General features: G+C 37.4%; 2 protein-coding genes across 6 annotated transcripts in view; one reads left to right on the plus strand and one right to left on the minus strand.

Annotated features, from left to right (window-relative positions):
- GAS2 (growth arrest specific 2) overlaps positions 1 to 2893 on the plus strand; it is a 168212-nt gene extending 165319 nt beyond the window's left edge. For all 5 annotated transcript variants that reach the window (XM_043875190.1, XM_043875203.1, XM_043875220.1 and 2 more), the window contains one exon: positions 2231 to 2893. In XM_043875190.1, coding sequence (XP_043731125.1) covers positions 2231 to 2449 — 219 coding nt within the window. In that variant the 3' untranslated portion in view covers positions 2450 to 2893. The remainder of the gene's footprint in view (positions 1 to 2230) is intronic.
- Positions 2894 to 8830: 5937 nt separating this feature from the next.
- Positions 8831 to 15238, minus strand: LOC122676005 (small VCP interacting protein). Its single transcript, XM_043875262.1, has 4 exons — positions 15061 to 15238; positions 12933 to 12983; positions 12154 to 12267; positions 8831 to 9063 (listed from the first exon to the last, which is right to left on the minus strand). Exons 1-4 carry the CDS (start codon positions 15112 to 15114, stop codon positions 9049 to 9051), a joined length of 234 nt encoding a protein of 77 aa, XP_043731197.1. The 5' UTR covers positions 15115 to 15238; the 3' UTR covers positions 8831 to 9048.
- Positions 15239 to 20593: the final 5355 nt, after the last annotated feature.

The following is a 20593-nucleotide window of genomic DNA, read 5'->3' on the forward strand; positions in this document are numbered from 1 at the left end:
CACTATTTTCCAGAATTCACTGATACTTTGAAATGTCTTCTGACTGGTTGTTTCTTTCTGGTGAAACAGACTGCTGAGAGTGAAGTGAACTTGGGCATTCTGCCAGGGGCACTCATGCCAATGATGTTTAGAGGTAATTTGCAAGGGCAGGAGGTGCCAGGACTTCAACAATAAGCAAAAGCAGCTCTGTTGGAACAACCGGAGAAAGGGTCAAAGTGCTATTTTGAAACTGGCCTTTTCAGTTTTTCTCTCAGTAACTCCAAGTTTTAAAAACAGGAAGTAGAGACATACCCAGGAACTTGTGAAATGAAAATAGGCCAGTAAAATTACAAATGCCGATGGATTTTATGAGGAGGAACCCTTGTGGGAAGAGCACTAGACTAGGAGTCACGAAATCATATTCGAAGATCTGGGTCTCACTGTCTTCATCCTATACAACAGGAACATGGTACCACTGGGAGGTACCATAAGTCAAGTGAAAGTCACTCAGACGTGTCCAACTCTTTGGGACCCCATGGACTATAGCCTGCCAGGCTCCTTTGTCCATGGAATTATCCAGATAAGAATACCGGAGTGGGTAGCCTTTCCCTTCTCCAGGGGATCTTCCCAACCCAGAATCAAACCCAGGTCTCCCGCATTGCAGCTGGATTCTTAACTGTCTGAGCCACCAGGGAAGCCTGACCTGGAAAACTGCTTCCCAAATCCCCTCCCAAACCTAATCCCCTTCCCAAGATTATATTGCCACTGTTGTTCAGAATATTTTGGGCAGGAGACAAGTCAGCAGGGTCTTTGGTGAACATGTGGTACTTGCCCTTATTCTTAGCAAGACCAAACCTTTGGTTCACTGTGCCAAACCTCCGTAACTCAGACATGTTTTTACTAGACAGAAATAACCACATATGTTTCACCTTTTCAGTCTGTAGTCTTGTTAACCTGGAGCTCTAAATGGTTCATGCACCTGAAAGTAAGGTTTTTGTTTGTTTTTGTTTTGTTTTTTGAAGAGGAATCCTATGGTAATTAGGAAGAATGAGAAAAAGACAAACATAACTATTTGGCCACGTCATAATATCTTTCCTTAAAAGCCTCAGACAGTGGGTGACTGGGGAAGATTTCAGCTTTTCTGAGTGCATCTTCAATTCCATTTTCCATTGAGTATTTGTGGGATCATTAACATTATATTCCAAAAACACATAACAAGGATTGACTCTACAGCATAGAGAATTATGTTCAATATATTAAAATAAACTATAATGGAATAGAATTGGAAAAATACAGATATATATATGTATAATCACATAGCTATGAAATGTATGCATATATGTTTATGTGTGTATATATATGTGTATTTGTGCATACGTGTGTGCTCAGTCACTCAGTTGTGTGATTCTTTGCGACCCTATGGACTGTAGCCCACCAGGCTCCTCCATGGACTTTTCCAGGCAAGAATACTGGAGTGGGTAGCCATTTCCTCCTCCAGGGCATCTTCCTGACCCAGGGATCGAACCCATGTCTCCTACATTTCCTGCACTGGCAGATGAATTCTTTACCACTGAGCCACCCAGGAACCCATATATATCTGTAAATGTACATACATACATTTACATATATAAATATATGCATATATGTATAGATCTTGGGGAAGGCAATGGCAACCCACTCCAGAATTCTTGCCTGGAGAATCCCGTGGTCAGCACAGCCTGGCGAGCTACAGTCCATGAGATTGCAAAGAGTCAGACATGACTGAGTGACTCACACACACACATGTATATATCTGTATTCTTTATTCCAATTCTATATTCTATATATTTCACAGCAGGCATTTCCATGGTCTTTTAGGTCCTGGTTCAGAGGGGGAAACCAAGTGGGGGGAAAGGAGCTATCTGAGGCAGCAAGCTGGAAATGGGACAATAAGGAGGCTGTGATGCAGCCTTAGATGTCAGCGAGGAGCCTCTATAATCACGGAACCAACAGGGGATTGTACCTACTGATTTCCACAGCAGGGCAAAGCTGCAACCCAGGGATGCGAACCATGCATGATCCACTTGCATGGAAAAGACAAAGCTTCTCTCATAAACTCTATGCTGATTCAGACACGGCACAAGAAGTGGAAGAACAATGGGGGCTTGAAAAACAAAACAGAAAACAGTAACAACGCTAGGGCTGGAAGCTGATTTGAGATACTGCAGGAATTCTCAGAATTTCACTCATTCACTCTCTTTTCATTCCCCAGATGCTGCACAACAAGCATGTTATGGTCCGCGTGGGAGGAGGATGGGAAACTTTTGCAGGGTATTTGTTGAAACATGACCCCTGCCGGATGCTGCAGATATCCCGTGTGGATGGCAAGACATCCCCCGTCCAAAGCAAATCTCCAACCCTTAAGGACATGAATCCAGACAATTACCTGGTGGTCTCTGCCAACTATAAGGCTAAGAAGGAAATTAAGTGAAACTAGGTAGTCACTACGAGGGGACTCTCCTAATGGCCTGTATCTACATCTCCAGTAGTCAGTTTAGTTCACATGCTCTACAAATTACTTTGGAAAAAGACAGACAGAAAAATGTCATCATGCTGAAACATGCTCAAAGAGTAGCACTATTTATTTTGAATGCTTCTGTAGAAAAAGACTTCTAAAAAGAAAAGTTCAACTTAGATTGAAATTAGACAAATTGTAGGCAAATTATTATTTCTCAATATATGAACACAGTATTTAGAACACAATTGTAGCAGTACAATTCTAGCTAAAGATAAAAATTATTAGAAGAAAATAGGATTTACAGTAAAATCAACAAAAAGTGCCTGCCCGAAGTCTACAGAATAAAAGCACTCCAGACATTTTTTTTAAATTTACAATTGCAGGATTTTAAAGCTGATTTTTAAAAAGTGACAATTAGTGTGATGATGTGCTACTCAAAATATCCCACAGCACTATAAAGTACAGAGTATTCACGACAGTAATCCTTTACTGGAAAGGCCACTTTAGAAAAGTTTACATTCACTTGGAAGATTGCCTTAAAGTTTATCCCTTAGCTCTGACCAAATATCAGGGGTACTTTTGGAAGTTTCCACAACACCCCTTAGAGAATGGCTTATGAGTTGTTTCACACAATCCTAGGCACGTGGCTGTGTTGAAACTGACTGTGTAATTCACACACGTAAGCTGACATACATTTATATTTTGACAGAGTAAACTGTACAGTCAAACGTCCGTTGACTTCATGTTATTTCAAAGCATTTTCTTATTAAAATGTATCTTTAGTTAACCCTACTTTGCTGTGCTGTCTAGTAATTTTACTGTAGCTAACGATGTTACAGACTTATGTATACCCTTGTATATCTAGGACAGGGCTGTTTTGTACCATAAACAGCAAGATATTGTCCTCACTGATTCAAGAATTAAAAAGATAAATGTTAAAAAATTTCCCGTCTCTATTATCACTGCTTCATTCTGAAATAAAGATCATCTGCAAATAGCAACTTCCCCTGGGAATTACAGGAAGCATTTAATTACGGTTACTTAGTACTTCTTCGCTTTGGGCAGCTGAGTGGTGGTGGTTCTTTGTTCTCTTAGCAGAAAGTGTAGATTTTATAAACAGTCCTTTCAGTGCTGCCCTGAATAGGCAGAGTTAATTTGTCATTTCTTCCTTTTTCAACAACAACAAAATCCACCTTTCTTGCTTCAGAAAGCCAGGGAAGAAGTAGCTCTGTCACATGAATGATTTAATCAAAGCAGACACAACCTTTTTAAAACAGACTGTAAAGAATATGCTTGCAATGCAGGAGACCTGGGTTTGATCCCTAGATCGGGAAGACCTCCTGGAGAAGGGAACAGCTACCCACTCCAGTCTTCTTGCCTGGAGAATCCCATAGACAGGGAGCCTGGTGGGCTACAGTCCATGGGGTCGCAGAGAGTTGGACACAGCTGAGCACACAGACATGGTTAGATTGGGTCCACCTGAATAATCCAGTATAATCTCCCCATTTTAACGTCTTTAACTGAGTCACATCTACAAAATACCTTTTGCTGTGTTATGTAACATAGTCCCAGATTCCAGGAATTAGGATAGGTCCCATCTTCTGGGGAAGGTGGATTCTTCTGTCTACACATCTACAATGGTCTTTTTAAGTGGAACCAAGAACATAGTCCCAACTGACTCTGGGGTCTAGTTGCTAGCTGAATGGCACTGAAAAAGAATCTGGAGAAATGAGGCTATATTCAGAAGGAAATGACTAAGTGTACATGGCTCTTACTCATTGCCTTCTTAGTGAAAATCACTAGATCCTTTTATCAAAATTGTCTTGGCTATCATAAATCTTGCATTTTCCACATGAATTTTAGATCAGTTCATTAATTTCTCTGAAAGAGCTTGCTGGGGTGTTTCATTTATTGATCAATTTGAGAACACCATCTTGACAGAACTCTCATTCAATCCATGAACATGCAATGCTCTCACCATTCATATATTTAAAAAAAAAATTCTCAGCAGTGTTTGTAGTTTTCTAATTCAGATCTTTACTAAGTATTTTTATCCTATGTGATGATACTGTATGATTTACAATGTTTTAAGATTCAGATTGTTCATTGTTCTTGTATGCTAAGTTGCTTCAGCCACGTCTGACTCTTTATGACCCTATGGACTGTAGCCCGCCAGGCTCCTCTGTCCCTGGGATTCTCTAGGCAAGAATACTGGAGTGGGTTGCCAGCCCCTCCTCCAGGGGAATCTTCCCTACTCAGGGATCAAACCTGGTCTCATTATGTTTCCTGTATTGCAGCGAGTTCTTTACCACTAGCGCCACCTGGAAAGCCTCAAGATTATTCATTACTTGTATTATAAAGACAGAATTGACTTTTTCTATACAATGATTTGGACTTTCCTGGTAGCTCAGCTGGTAAAGAATCTGCCTGCAATGCAGGAGACCCTGGTTCGATTTCTGGGTCGGGAAGATCCCCTGGAGAAGGAATAGGCTACCCACTCCAGTATTCTTGGGCTTCCCTGGTGGCTCAGGCAGTCAAGAATCTGCCTGCGATGCCGGAGACCTGGGTTTGATCCCTGGGTCAGGAAGATCCTCTGAAGGAGGGCCTGGCAACCCACTCCAGTATTCCTGCCTGGAGAATCCCCATGGACAGAGGAGCCTGGCGGGCTACAGTCCATGGGGTTGCGAAGTAAAACACAACAGAAGTGACTCAGCGGAGGACAGAATGACCTGCATTTTGCTACCCCACTAAACACATTCGTTTCAAAGTCTGCTATAAATGCAAATTGATTGTGTCAGTGGCTTTTGAGAAAATCAGAGAAAACTGTACCACAACTCAATCAACTTAAAGCAAATACACTTATCATGGGAATTTGAGATGCTTGCTTGGAGATGTCCAAGGAATCACCTTAAATATCAACTCAGATAGGCATGCGTGTCTACCTACCTCTTACTGATCTGTTTATGCAGATATTATTTAAATCTAAAACCAACAAGAGTTACCTTTTCTTCTAAGGGCACAGCACAATTCTTATCAGTGAAAATAACTTGAATTGTTGGAGAAGAAAAGGAAAATTCATAGCTTATGGCCAATTCTTTTGAAGTACCAAAGATGATAGCTAGAACATTTACTCTTTAAGAAAATACTATATTTTATTATTAAAAATGCTGCTGCTAAGTTTATACATATGTGTCCAACCATATATATCTTCCGTCTTTACTTAACGCAAAATAAAAAACAAAATCACAAAATAATAATCCAAGAAACCATTAAACTCTGCATGCCAGAGTGAAGTTCAAGAATAAAAATCTAGAAAAGCTTTTTTAAAAACTTTTTTTTTCTCATTTCTCTCTCTTTTATAAATAGTAAGTATATATATATATTTTTTTTTTTAATTTTTTTATTAGTTGGAGGCTAATTGCTTCACAACATTTCAGTGGGTTTTGTCATACATTGATATGAATCAGCCATAGATTTACACTTATTCCCCATCCCGATCCCCCCTCCCTATAAATAGTAAGTATATTTTATTCTCATAGAACTCTATGAAGATTCTATAACTACTTTCCATGTAGAAATAAGATATCATTTAAGGTGTATTAAATTGCTTTTGGTCATAATCCTCTATAAAAGCTAAAGTTATTCATATAACAGGAACTCTTTTCCCTCCTTATCCAAATGCCACAAGACTTTGCATATTGCTAGCAGAATACTATTGGAAATACTAAACAAATATTGGAATTCACATTAGAAACATACTGGGCCCATATTGTTGCCAAGCATCACTTTCTCTGTAATTTAAAGTCTGTTTGTCCTAGCTTAGGTGGGATAATAGATCCATAGCTTGCAGAGATGGCCTGACAGTAGCATTAAAAAATGATGAACACAAATCTTACCCATGACACCTCTTAGCTGCAGGTGTGTGGCTTCACTCTGTACAAAGTCGGGATTATACTTCATATATGTATATACACAGACTCCCTATGAAGTTTATTATAGTATTTCTCTAAAAAACAGGAGACAAATAATAGCATTTCTTTTTTAGAGTATAGGAAAAGAAACATGCCAACCTATAAATGATTTAAGATAAGAGTAAAAATAAAAAAAATTTGTTCAACAGAAACGGCCAAAGCCAGTTTTTTGTATAGGAAAATGTATATTTGTACCCTGTAAGCCAATATGGCATTCATAACAAAACCATCTGTGGGTAAAGTGTTAATTGCATTCCAAATACAATCAGTGAAACAAAAATATCACATACAGATGTTTTAAAAAAAACATGCAGCATGTCAACACAGGGGCTGTGCGCTAATACACAACTTTTTGTCATCAGCCATAGTAATAGTTTGATGATTAGAATCAACAAGCAGTGGTTTAAGCACTTAGTATCTTAATGTGATAGTTATCAATACATATAAGCATTTTACTGTTTAGTTTTATTTATTTGGTTGGGGAGTTTGGGTGACATATTGAGCATTATAATGCTTTTCTACTTAAATTATCAATTATGGGAAACTGGCTCTAAGCTAAGGTTTCATTAGAAACCTTATAACTTCATAACTTTGAGAAAGATTCCTTGAGAATGTGTGTGTGTATTTTTTTTTTTAAAGTAGTCACTTACTGGTTTCCTATCAGGCATCCAGTCTCCCCTTTTGCCTTCCCCTTCCTAACTAACGCTATTCCTAACATCCGAGTATCACTCCTTAAGCCATGCAACCCATGAATGGGGATAGTTGATTAAACCCAAGGAGGCAGGCCATGGTTGACTGGAAGGGCATATCTACTGTTACTAGAAGGCAGTTCACCAGCACAGCATTCTTGGTTCAACAGTAAATAAGCATGGTATTTGGATATAAACTGCTATTAGAAATAGGGCATTATCCCCAAGATGTACGCCTTTTGTCTACACTAACCCAAACTATAAGCTGTAACGCTGATAAAACTGTCTTTTCTATATTAAAACAGAAGGAAGGATGCACGCATTCTAGGAATGGTATACTCTGGTTCCATACACATTCATCTATTAATGTTCTTTTCTCCTTTCTGCCTTGAAAAAAATTAATCATGTTCATAAAGTCAAGAATTTTATTTCTAAAATACAATCCAATGACTTCACTATCCTTTCTGGAAAAACGTACCACCAATTCTCTAAAGGATGAAGAAAATTGAACCTGTCTATAACTACATATCTTGCCTGGATAGTCACAGAATATTTCATTCCATAATTGAAGAAAGTGATTCTTCCAATTGAGGAGTCAAGAGATCTATGTTATAGTTCGAAGTCTTTAAAATTAAAATACATCATATAACACAAGATTTGTGGGAGGGATAAGCTAGATAATAGTTCAGTTTCCTTTCTGTAGATTAGGTGAGTTGGTCTCTTTAATTTACAAACCTTATTTCATTTAATACCTGAAAATTCTAATTTAGGGCTCAGACTGTGGCCCTGTCATCCAAAAGAGCAACCAAATTAAAAGATACAGTAGTTCTTCTGTTTTAGCTTATTATATATCAAGAAACTCAAAAGACAAAAATTGCTATAATAAATGTTACCAATGAACAAACATCTAAAAAGTTTATGGCAATGCATCACACAGAATTACCCTGCAATATTTTTATGTTTAAAGTAGACCTTTTTAAATACAATACTTAACATACTTCTCTCATACATTCATACTGGCCTTGGCAATTTCACATCTGTAAAAATCTTACAAGCATTCTTTAATAAATAAAAAAGAATAAAAACACCTAGAAAATTTGGACAAACACATTCGCGCTAAGTATAACCCATCCATTCTTAGTTTAACTCATTCAATTCCTACAAAGAGCTTTATAGAGTTGAATCCAATACTGTATATTGTACATCGCTGCCCTCTGATGGCATCACTAACATATAATTTTAAATTCAGCAAGCAAAAGAAAAAGTTATTATAATATAAAAGAGAGTATGTTAATTTTATAAGCTACAGAAATAGAAATTAGGAGATATTTTATGTTCTCTAGAAATAAATATTAATTTCTTAGTAAGTTATAAAAATGTACAGTGTTCCTTCATGTAAGCCCTTCAAATGATATTTCAAGATTTTCCCTGATGATCAGTTTAAAAGGCACTAAAGTCTACAAGTTTAAGCAAAAGTCTTCACATATAATGAAAAAATGAAATATAAGGTTAAGTGGCAAATTATAAAGCACTAGATCATTTCATAAAGGAGGGAAAATACAAGTGCAACTTTAAACATCTGAGACATATGCAGAATTTTTCCATGCAATATACAAATATATATTCACTATTTAGGCCCATGTTTTAACTACTAAAAAGTGGCAAATCACCCACCATCTGAAGAAGAGCAAAAGTAGGGAAAACAAGAATTTAATGAAAGGTCTGGCCATTTTCTAACTCTAACAATCAAAAGCATTTTCAATATTCAATTTTGAAAAAGCACTGCACTTGAGAGCACTAAAATTACAAATTCTGAATCTTCATTTATTCAAAGGAAGAAATTAAATTGAGGATGTCCACTTGATTGCAGATATTAGTTACTGGCAGTAGACTCTTCCATTCATGCTATGCTTTATGAAACTGTCCACTAGAAAAGATAAAAATATAGAGGAAAGTAAATTTTGTTTTAAAAGTTATGTTACAATATTCTAGTGAACAAACAGGTAAAAGAGGAATCTGGGCTATACAAATATATAGTGATCTTTGTGAGGACCAGTGACTAGTAAAATTTTACATTATAGTCAAAAGTCTGAAATAAAATACATGATGAGGTACACAGAGAAAGAAAGAAAATATCTGGACAGGTTAACGAGGGGTAGCTAGGTCCCAAATATCTGATAATCAGTAAAACAAAACATCACAAGACAAAATAAAAACAATGAAACTACAAAGTAAAAATAAAGGAACTGGAATTCTTGTTTGAGGCAGGGGAGTGAAGAAGTGGTAGAAAGTATTAAATAATGGTCTGGCAAAGTCTTTGCCTGGAGAAGGAAATGGCAACCTGTACTCCAGTATTCTTGCCTTGAGAATCCTATGGGCAGAGGAGTCCGTGGGGTTGCAGAGTCGGACACAATGAGCGTCTCACACACACACACAGTCTTTGACTGTCTCAACCTGAGAAACTATTCCACGTGGTATTCTACTTAATCAAGTCTATTAAATTTTGCAACAGTAAGTTCTGAAAAAGCCATTGGGATAATAATATTTACCAGTCTCTAGAGTAGTGTTTTCCAATTATATTAAGACATATTATTGAGTATAATATACTTTTTAAAAATTTTTATTTAAATAAAGTTTAAAAATTAAGGATAAATTCAAGTAAACTTACTTTCCTTTATTTTAGGACTTCTTACGGATTTAAATATTGTGCTTTTTTTAATCTCCAAGGAAGGTATTCAATATATAACATAGTATTCAGTGTTTTGGGGCTTCCCTTGTGGCTCAGTTGGTAAAGAATCTGCCTGCAATGCAGGAGACCTGGGTTCGATCCCTGGGTTGGGAAGATCCCCTGGAGAAGGGAAAGGCTGTAAAGTCCATGGACTATACAGTCCAAAGAGTCTGTAAAGAGTCTCAAAGAGTTGGACACGACTGAGCAACTTTCACTTCACTGAGTATTTTTAAACAATTTTTTACCATGGCACTCTATTTTCAACAAAATAGGCCTTAGGATTAGTATTACAAACACTAGAGCAGTGATTCTCAATCTGGTTTGACATCAGACTCCTCGGTGAGCTTAAAAGTCCTGACGGCCAAGCCCCACTCTCAGAGATCCTGACTGGTACAAGTTCCCCATGGGCCAATGGCATCCGCCAGAACTCCTCTGCTGGTATATCCTGACCTGACGCTAGTTTGTGTCCTGAAGTCATCATCACACTGACTTTGTAAAATAAGGCTGCCTTTCCAGAATACAGTAAGCGTTGCCAATGCCAACTATCCTTGTAAGAGGCAGTTAGTCAGCAGATGAATATGTAGAGCGTGTGAAGACAGAGAGGGTCCTGTTTTTCTCATACTATGGAGTCAGGTTAAGAAGAATCTAGCTATACCACAGGACACTTAAGGCCGGAGAGCGGCCCCTAAATAATCCCAGGCCAAAGGGTTTGAGGATTAAAGTTACTGTCTATCTTGTATTTTCCCTTCTGTTATCCCTGAAAGTGAAAGTTGCTCAGTGCTGTCCAACTCTCTGAGACCCTAGGGACTATACCATCCACGGAATTCTCCAGGCCAGAATAGTGGAGTGGGTAGCCTTTCCCTTCTCCAGGGGATCTTCCCAACCCAGGGTTCAAACCCAGGTCTCCCACATTGCAGGCAGATTCTTTACCAGCTGAGCCACAAGGGAAGCCCTGAGCCACCCAAAATTTTGAACGTCACTGTATGCTCTCGACGAGCAATGCAGGTAGTCAAAGAAAAAAGGTACTGAATTTAACACTGATAATGTCTCGCATTTTGCGCACTTCTGAAAGGACCAGAAGAAATGTAAGACCTAACTTATTTTTAATCTATAGGCTTCATCACATGGAAACTTCACCTTTTATTACAGAAGCCCTTTTCTCTCTTAAGAGTTCAAAAGCTGATGTAAAATTTGTTAGGTTGAAAATGATTGTCACTCCGTTGTGTCCAACTCTTTGCGACCCCAAGGACGATACAGTCCATGGAATTCTCCAGGTGAGAACACTGGAATGGGTAGCCTTTCCCTTCTTCAGGGGATCTTCCCAACCCAGGGATCAAACCCAGGTCTCCGACATTGCAGGTGGATTCTTTACCAGCTGAGCCACAAGGGAAGCCCAAGAATACAGGAGTGGGTAGCCTATCCCTTCTGCAGGGGATCCTCCCAACCCAGGCATCGAACCAGGGTCTCCTGCATCACAGGCGGATTCTTTACCAAACAAGCTATCAGGGAAGCCCTTTGTTAGGTTACAACGTGTAAAGTTAAGTGCCTTCTGACTATACAAAAAATATCCTTTTTTGTAATATTATATATGACTTCAAGTCATTCAGAAACTTGCATTTCATTTAGTGAAGAAAACTAAGAGAGTCTGAAGCAGGTTATAGTACAATCCAATTTTATAAAATTGACATATAAAATGAGATTAGAAACTATGTCAAAATGATACTGAATTTGGGTGATTTTTACTTTCATCTTTGTACCCTTCCACATTGCTTACGTTTTCTACACAGTTAAGATTGTCATTAATTATGTAAGTATAGGGGGCTTTCCAGGTGGCACCAGTGGTAAAGAATCCACCCGCCAATGCAGGAGATGCAAGTTCAGTCCCTGGGTTGGGAAGATCCCCTTGAGGAGAAAATGGCAACCCACTCCAGTGTTCTTGCCTGGAATATTCCATTGACAGAGGAGCCTGGTGGGCTACAGTCTGTGGGGTTGCAAAGAGTTGGACACGACTGAGCACACATATACATACACACACGTAAGTATGAAGTATTAAGATAGGGTTAAGATAATGAAGAAAAATCTATTTTCATTTTGGGAAAAAGAAAAATCTATTCCAATGAACGTTGAAATGTTCAAATAAACTGACATTTTTTCCAATCTATATTGCTCATGCTTTAAAATTCACATTTCTCTGATAATCTTTTCCTGGAGGAAAGTATTGAATGGACTGCTACTTGGGTTTTCAAAACTTCCAGGTAAATCAAATTGTCAATCCATTTTAATACTTACCCTAAGTCCACCTTCCGGTGGGGGTCCAGATGTAGCCATTTCTTTTTCTAGTTTTTCCTTTTTCTTTCTCTTTTCTTCCACTGACTGAACATTCAGAATACCCCGAGATGCAGCCTTCAGGAAAATTGTTGATAAACAACAAAATTGTAGAAAAACAACAAAAATTAGTTTTCGGTGTCCAGAAGCTGTCTTTTGCTTTTTGCCTTTCAGGTTTTTCTTTCGACGTGGGGGCAGGGGAGGGGGTTGGTCTCTTTTTCTGGCAACAAAGAATTAGACTATTTCTAAAACAGTTTTACATAAAAACATACTACAATTTCTTCATTGGGTATTTTGCAACCATACATTTCGCCCCTGAAATTACTTCACAACGGTCAGTGCTTTACAAGGCACAGTCATTTCATCTCAAGGAACAATGGTATTAATGGGGCATCGCACGTAACTGAAGACACATGTATGGTAATCGTCATACATTAAATAACAAATCCCTGGAGGAGGCCACAGCAACCCACTCTAGGATTCTTGCGGAGACGACCTCATGGACAGAGGAGACTGGCTGGCTACAGTCCATGGGGTCACAAAGATGTGAACATGACTGAGCACACACACAAAGGACATAAATGCATTAAATGAATTTACTGAAACACAGAAATCATTCTGAAAAATGTTTAAATTTGTAAGATATCAGATATCATTTTCATTAGGGAATACTACTAGTAATAGACATTTACAGAGAACAAAGCAGGTTAATCATCTAAGGTCGGATTTTATTTCTCTCTCACCTCCTTCTGTCTCCTCTCTGCAGCCTCTGCAAGTTTCGCTCTTTTTTCTTCCTAAAAAAAATGTGTAAGAAATATGGTTTTAAACAAAACCAAACATGATCCTTGGTATTTTATACTTTATCTTACCAGTAATATAATAGTTTATAAAAATAGTACTGGCCTCAACTGTCCCACTAGGAGTGCCATTACTTCTAATATTTATAAAATACTCAACTTTCTGAATTTCATTTTCCCAATCAGTGTACCTTCAAGTAAGCACAAGGTGAGACATATATCTATACCTATATATACACATTTTATATCTCATACATACATACACAGATTGGCCTGTGAAATAATCTATTTGCCTTTTTTTTTTTTTAAAAGCACTAACAAGTTAGTCAGGGCAATAATAAAACAAGTGACATTGAGCAATACAAGCAGGGAAATACATGGTTGATACTGCCAATTAAAAAGGAGTTTGAGGCAGCCTGGTATTTTCAGAAAAAGTTCATGAATAAAAAGAATGAATCTCATTTTGTAGGACAAGAAGGACTGAAGGATATTTGAGATGTATTGTTCTATGTTGGGACCCCATGAATATTATTTTTCTACTTGAATTAATCACAGGTTATAAGTTATTTAATTATGTAAGACAGTAAACAGCATTCTCTTGGGAGCCGTGTTAATAACTTCATTTTCCATAAAACACTCATTCATTCACTTATTCATTCTTTGGATACTTAATGAGCAACGATCATACCTAGGAACTATTCCCCGTGCTGAGAATACAGCAGTGAAATAATACAGAGAAATATTTCCACCCACATGGAATTTACATTCCAATGAGAACAAACAGTCATATATAATCAAATAAATATACATTTATTAGACTGAAGGAAGTGCTTCTGGGAAATACAAAGAAGAGTATGGTCAAAATGGAAGGATGGGTTGATGGTAGAGTGGAGGATCTATTTTACTTAGAGTGGTGAAGAAAAGCCTTAAAGATAAAGTGACATTCAAGTATTCTGCCATGTGGTTATCTCTGGGGGTGGCGGGGAGGGCTTAACAACTGCTGGCACATTAGTTTTTTATCAACAGCCAGATAAAGAAAATTAAGAACATTTAAAAGGAACAGTAGCAAGAAAGACAAGGTGAATTTTCTCCTATCAACTTCCAGGTCATTTTTAGCACTTAAGATCAAACAGCTGAAGAGTTAATGTACTTCCCTAAACAACTCATTTCCTTCAACGAATTTTTAGCCAAATATTAATAAAGGAGAGGAATTTAGGTTTTCTGTTAGCAATTTCCTGTAAGGATTATTAAGGTAAAAAGGCTGTTAAAAATAGAAAGCTACAAAAAGTATGAATGTGCTATACCACAAACCACCTAGATACATCTGCAATTATCCAGATAAATAACGAATACTTTCTAGTACAAGTATGTCCCCAATAAACATGGTGAAAAATCGACATATTTTTAAGATGCATTTCTCGTTAAACTGAAATTTCAAATTTCAGGGCGCCTTTCCTTGTATTTTTATTTGCTAAACGTGGCAACCTTACAAATTGTATACTCTGTACTACATAAAATGCTTTTTATAATAGAACTTAGATAAATACTAAAGAGAAATTCATTAATACAGTATCTAATAAAAAGCAGAAATATACGAGACTTTATCGAGCACCTTCTTTAAACAGTTGATACAGACACATAAAAATGCACATCTCCTACAAGATGAAACTCCTCAGTTCACGGAGAAAAAGGGAGGTCTTTTCACATATTAAGTTCATCTACCGCATCTCCAGGAGTGGTCCCCACTGCTAACCGTCCGCGTGCGCCTGCGTCCTACGAACTCCCGATTTCGCCAGCGGCGAAAGGTAAAGAGACACTGGAGCCGCCTTCAGAGGGAGAGAGACGGACGCGGAGGCAGCCCCCAAATCCCGCAGGCAGGACGTCGATGTCCCTCGGGTAGCAGCCACCCGTCTCTGCCAGCTGGGTCCCCACCGGCTGCTCTCCGGCCCGCGCCACCGCGTCCAACGGCCCGTCCCGAGGCCGCAGCTCGGGCCTCCCGGCGCGCCCCTCCGGGAACAGGTGCGCGCGGCGCCGGCGGGCTGACGCGGGGAAGCGGCCAGGCAGCCTTACTCACCAGGTCCGGCGAGGGAGGCGCGGCCTCGGTGGGACAGGGAAAACACAGCCCCATAGGGATCGCGGCCGGGGTCTGCTCCGCGGTCCGCCCAAACCAGGCCGTGAGAACTGCGCGATCAAACGCGGGTCCCAGGTCTGCGGCGCTCGCTCCGCCCCCGCCGGGCGGCTCGGTGACTGGGCGGCTCAGCCCCGCCGCTCCGCTCTGCCCCGCCCCTCTGCCGCAAAGCCCCGCCCTACCCCGCGGCTCCGCCCACGCACACTCCCCGCCCCACGACTCCGCCCACATCCACGCCCCACCCCGCGGCTCCACCCTCGCCCCACCATTCCTCCTGGGCTCGGCTCCGCCCCACTGTTGCCGGGCTCCACTCCGGCCCCGCCTCGACCCCGCCCCGACCCCGCCCCTGCAGGTAGCCCCGCCCCTCTGAGGCCACTCCCCACCCGTACCTCCAGAGGCTCCGCTAGGACCAAGCCTTGGACTCAGGAAACACCTGCTGAGAGCAGCACGCGGAAGAGGGATGGAAAAGTGTGGCTATAGCCTGCAAACCTCTTTTGTGAGAAGGGGCTCTGACTTCCAAGAAATCAAAGCCAAGATTTCAAGTTGATGTCAGCACGCATTTCTCGAAGTGCCTCTCACTACTATTCCAGTTGAGAGGGCAGAACATGAAATTCATCACCATGTTTTAGAATTGAGTCGCATGAACGCAGCATTAGTTGAGATGTCTATTGTTTTCTGGTGCGTTGGATGCATTTTTCCATCCAAGAGTAGCAGTAACGTTTGAAATATTCAGAAATATTTAGAGTGGATGCTTCTCAAATTTAATAGATATAAGAATCACCTGAGCATCAACTTAAACGAATTAAGGTATGAGTTAACAAATATCACAGCCAAATGGACATATCATTGGAAACTTGATGGCAGCATACGGAGTTCTTGATCTTAATCTTCTGTTAACAGCTTTATGAAATCACCAAGTGGTTCTTTAAAATTGTTTAATTTTTTTACCCAGTTAATTGCTGTGGTCTAAAAGTTATCAGAAAACTGCATTTGTCAAAAAATCTTTTCTATGAATCCTTTTGAATATGAAGTGCTTATTGCAAGAGCATCAGAGTAAAACAGTGACAGTCTATAAATGACAAAAGAGTTTAAAAGACATGATTGAAGATCTGATTACAATGCAGTTGACAAAGAAACTTGGTTACTACTGTGAGTTACAAAATTCAGTATAATTAGTAGAATTATGGCTGTTAATATTTTACTTAGACATATTAGATTTTTAGGAGGCCCATAATTTCCAGAATATCTATATTAATAACATTTACCCTTACAACATAAACTAAGTTTTATCACAACTCATTTGATAATGCTCACATATAATTTCATGTACAAAGTAACCCTAATTTGTTTAATATTTCTTTCCATCAGATTTTTCAGATGTTCCGTCTGAAGCATCCCAAAGTTAGCTAGAGGTCAAAAGAACTTTGATTAGAATTTGAAATTTGGAAAGTTTGTCAAAAATATCAAAAATGTTTCAAAACATTTAATCAAATATTATAGGGTCACATGTCACTGTGGAACAATACTTATTCACTTAACCAAAGTGACAATAAAAGATTTCAAGAAGCAAATGTTGCAAGTTGTAACAGAATACCGGTTAAAGGTAGAGAAACTTTATAATTAGTTATCAAAAGAAGATCAATATTTTCCAAAAACTTTGTCTCCTTAATAGAAAGTCAAATTTAGATTTTGTACTATTTTACCTTGCAAATTAAAATTCATTTACTCAGTTAAATTTATTCTACTCTTTATCAGCCTTGACCAACACATAGAATGCCTTTCTAAGGCATTGTCTAAAGATAATCTTCTATATCCATATTAATTTGTCCTTATTTTCTTTCCCTTTTAGCAATAAACAGCTTTAGGACAAAAACCCTTTCTTTTCCTTTAACAAAATGCATTTCCATTCTTTATATCTTCTTTGTCCTTGGATACAAAGATGTTTTCCTTATTAATTTTTAGTAGTTTTAATTAGATACTTTAATTGTGATTCTTAACCTTAAAAATCTTAGTTTCTAATGAAAACTGAGTAAGCAATTATGGACATGTACATTAGTAATTTGTAGATAGGCAAACTTGTGAATATTAGTTGTAATTTCTAAAACAGGTGTTCCATAAAGAAAATATCAGTGTGGCACCAAATATATTAATAATCCTTAATATCTTTAGTTTCTTTGTAAAAGGAAGCTTTTGTTCAGTAATGTTACAGTTTCTTATTTGGAAATGATCTGGATAGTCAATGAATTCCCATCATTGAATTTAACTTAGCAGTTTCAAGTTATAAATAAATCTGGAGAAACGATTTTAGATAGATATACTCAAAACATAATTGTTCCTAAAGAGTTCACTTAGATTATTTTATTTACCTTTAATTTATTTAAAACTTTCATATCAAGTTATTTTTCTTGCTGACAAATTTTGTAGCAGGAATAATAAGGTCTTATTTGATTTTGAGTAAACCTAGGTACAACAAAAATATCGCACTTAATGTTGATGACCCTAAAGAGATGTCTGTACTAATTAAACTGACAAACTGAAACTTTTCATTCATTAAAATTGAATCTATTTCATTTAATTTATTAACTCTAGATCATGAGATTCAGAAGTTCATGTGGATTAGTTTCTTTGTATTTCTGAGTATTTATATGTACTTAATTTCCTTTAAGCCAGTTAAATAGAGCTCATTTACAAATTAATATTGGCAATACCACACCTCTACAATACAAACACACAGACACAAACAAACACCTCATAGATTCCACTCTAAGATTTCAGCCATGAATAGTTACAATAATATAAAACCCATCAGTTTTAAGAGTTTGGATTAAAATTGTATTTCTGGTGAATGGAACAAATTGAGGTCACCTGTTTAGATGACTAATCCTTTTACTAATATTTATAGAAAAGACACTTAAGTGTCTTACAAACCTTAAGATTTGTATTTGTCCTTGACAAGTCAAGTTCCAAATTATCTTTTCCTGTTTTGTTTTTTCTTTCAGTAAGAGTTACCTTCCTGAAATCTGCATTTTAAAAAGATGACACTGACCAGATAGACTATATGAAACTCAGAAGTATAGGAGAAATTCAGCTTCCTCCTAGAAGGAACTTTGTTATTGTCATACATTTTAATCCTGCATGTTATTATTGCCACAATACCTTGATTTTTTTCTTAAAACAATCAATTGTTTTTTTAAAAAATAAAAAAAAATTTAAACGATTTTGTATTCATTCATCTGTATCATTTCCAGAGCTATTCATTTTGTGAAGGTCCAAGAATCTGACAATTTTTCTTCTACTTAAAGAATTTACCCTGCAAGTCTGCTAGTGATATTTTGGGGACTTTCCTTCTCTGAAAAAAAAAACAAAAAAAACCCCTGCATTTTGCTTTCAATTTTGAAGCCTATTTTTGCTTCAAATAAGACGTAAGATTGATAGGATTTAAAAATGTTTTAAATCAGTTTTTTTAAAGATGTCATTTTGGTTACTTGATTTATTATGACCTTTGTGGTTTTCTTATGCTTATTTCTCAGCATTTAATGTGCCCTATGTCCCTGTTATTTTCTTTTTTCAATGTTTCTCAGCAATTTGATTATGAGATAATTTGATAAGTTTTGGAATTCATTTTGCTTGGTGTCCATTACAGTTTTTGAATCTGTGGGGTTAGTTTTCATCAAATTTGGAGACATTTTTGGGCATTTTTTTTTTTGCTTCCATCCTTCCCCACTCATATATCTCTATTTATTCATGTCTTAGACCTCATGATATTGTCTCATAGATCAGTGAGCAGTTAATCATCTTCCCAGTCTTTTTCTCTTTGCTTTAGTTTGAATTGTTTCTATTGCTTTATCTGCTGTATCTTCAATTTCAATGTCTTTCATACTTAGTCACTCAGTAGTGTCCAACTTTTTGCAACCCTAGGACTGTAGCCCACCAGGCTCCTCTGTCCATTGAATTCTCCAGGCAAGAATACTGGAGTGACCTTCAACGCCTTTTATTTACATCTAATATACTGTTAATATCATTTAGTGAATTTTTAAAATTTCAGATATTTTCAGTGTTAAAAGTTCCATCTAATTCTTTTTACTCTTCCATTCTTCTCCTTGCTGGGTTCACATTCTTCTTTAAACTGCTGAACATAGTCAACTTATTTATAATAGATGATTAAGCTGATTCTTCTATTTTTTTTTTTAATTTTTATTTATTTATTTATTTGTCATACATTGATATGAATCAGCCATAGATTTACACGTATTCCCCATCCCGAATTGCATCCTCTCTTCATTTTGGTGTCTCTATTAACTTGATTCCCCCCTTTTTAATGTTTTTTAATTTTTTGCTCCTTGGCATGCCTAGTAATTTTGCCTGGACACTAGATATCACACATGGATGGTACAAAAAGAGTATACAGATCTGACCTTGCTGAATTCACGCTATACACACGCAGCTTAGCATTTAACACAGGCTAAATCCAAGGCACAATACAGATCTGCCAATTACTTGCAGCAGTTTCTTACTTCCTGGATTTCTGCCCTGCAGGTTCCAGTTACTCCAGACTGCCTGAATCCTTATCTGTTTCTCAATCAGGAAAACTCCTGTGTTCTGCTTATGATCCTCTTCCCTGCATAAAGAACTGCTCTGGAATGCTCCTCAGGCAGTAAATGGAGTTCATTTGGTTCTCTTCTCTTAGGGATCACAACCTATTTTTGACTTTTGTCTATTTTCTGAAACCATTGTTTTTAGAATTTTGTCTTATTTTTCAGTTGTTTACTGTGGAAACATAATTCTGGTACTTCCATTATGCCCAGAAGCAGAATTTCCTGTATTTCACTTTAAATTTTATTTAAGAAACCACACATCAGTCATCAAATATTCTTGTTCATTCCATAGTTGGTTATTCTTTTATCAGAAAATAATTGTGATAATTCCTTTTTCATGTTAGAAATTACTTATATAAGTAAGTAAGCATTTTACAGACAGCTATGGTTATGATTTATTTCTTGCATAAAAGTAAAAATTCAGTATTCAAATTTTACTAATACCTTAAATGAAAATTTCAATTACACTATAGCTTATTTGGAATATCAACATATGATACAGACATTAGTTATATTAAAACTCTTTCCTAGGTACAACCTATGAAGTATAAAATAAATAAGATACAGGGTTGTAATGTACAGTACATGGAAAACAGCCAATATTTTATAACACCTTTAAATGAAGTATAATCTTCAAAAATATTGAATCAGTACATTGTGCACCTGAATCTAATATTGTTAGTCAACTATACTTCAATATGTCATACTTCAATAAAAAACAAACCAAAACAAAACTCTCTACTAGGACTTGTTTAAAGATTTTAAACATCTTGTTTAAACACAAGTCATTATAAATATACAGCAGAGGAAATGTATTTTCCCCTATTATTAAAGCATAATTCTAAATCTCTAAATAAGTTATAAATCCAGTTGCAAAAACGTAA

Source organism: Cervus elaphus, chromosome 2 (genome assembly GCF_910594005.1).
Source record: "Cervus elaphus chromosome 2, mCerEla1.1, whole genome shotgun sequence".
In the NCBI taxonomy this organism is placed as follows: domain Eukaryota; kingdom Metazoa; phylum Chordata; class Mammalia; order Artiodactyla; family Cervidae; genus Cervus; species Cervus elaphus.

What these genes read in the sequence shown, in the direction of transcription:
- LOC122676005 (XM_043875262.1), bottom strand. Translation starts at nt 15,114, where the DNA reads ATGGGGCTGTGTTTTCCCTGTCCCACCGAGGCCGCGCCTCCCTCGCCG. An exon ending in CGCCTCCCTCGCCGGACCTG is followed by an intron (nt 12,984 to 15,060) that starts GTGAGTAAGGCT and finishes CATTTTTTTTAG; the next exon opens with GAAGAAAAAAGAGCGAAACT. An exon ending in CAGAGAGGAGACAGAAGGAG is followed by an intron (nt 12,268 to 12,932) that starts GTGAGAGAGAAA and finishes ATTTTCCTGAAG; the next exon opens with GCTGCATCTCGGGGTATTCT.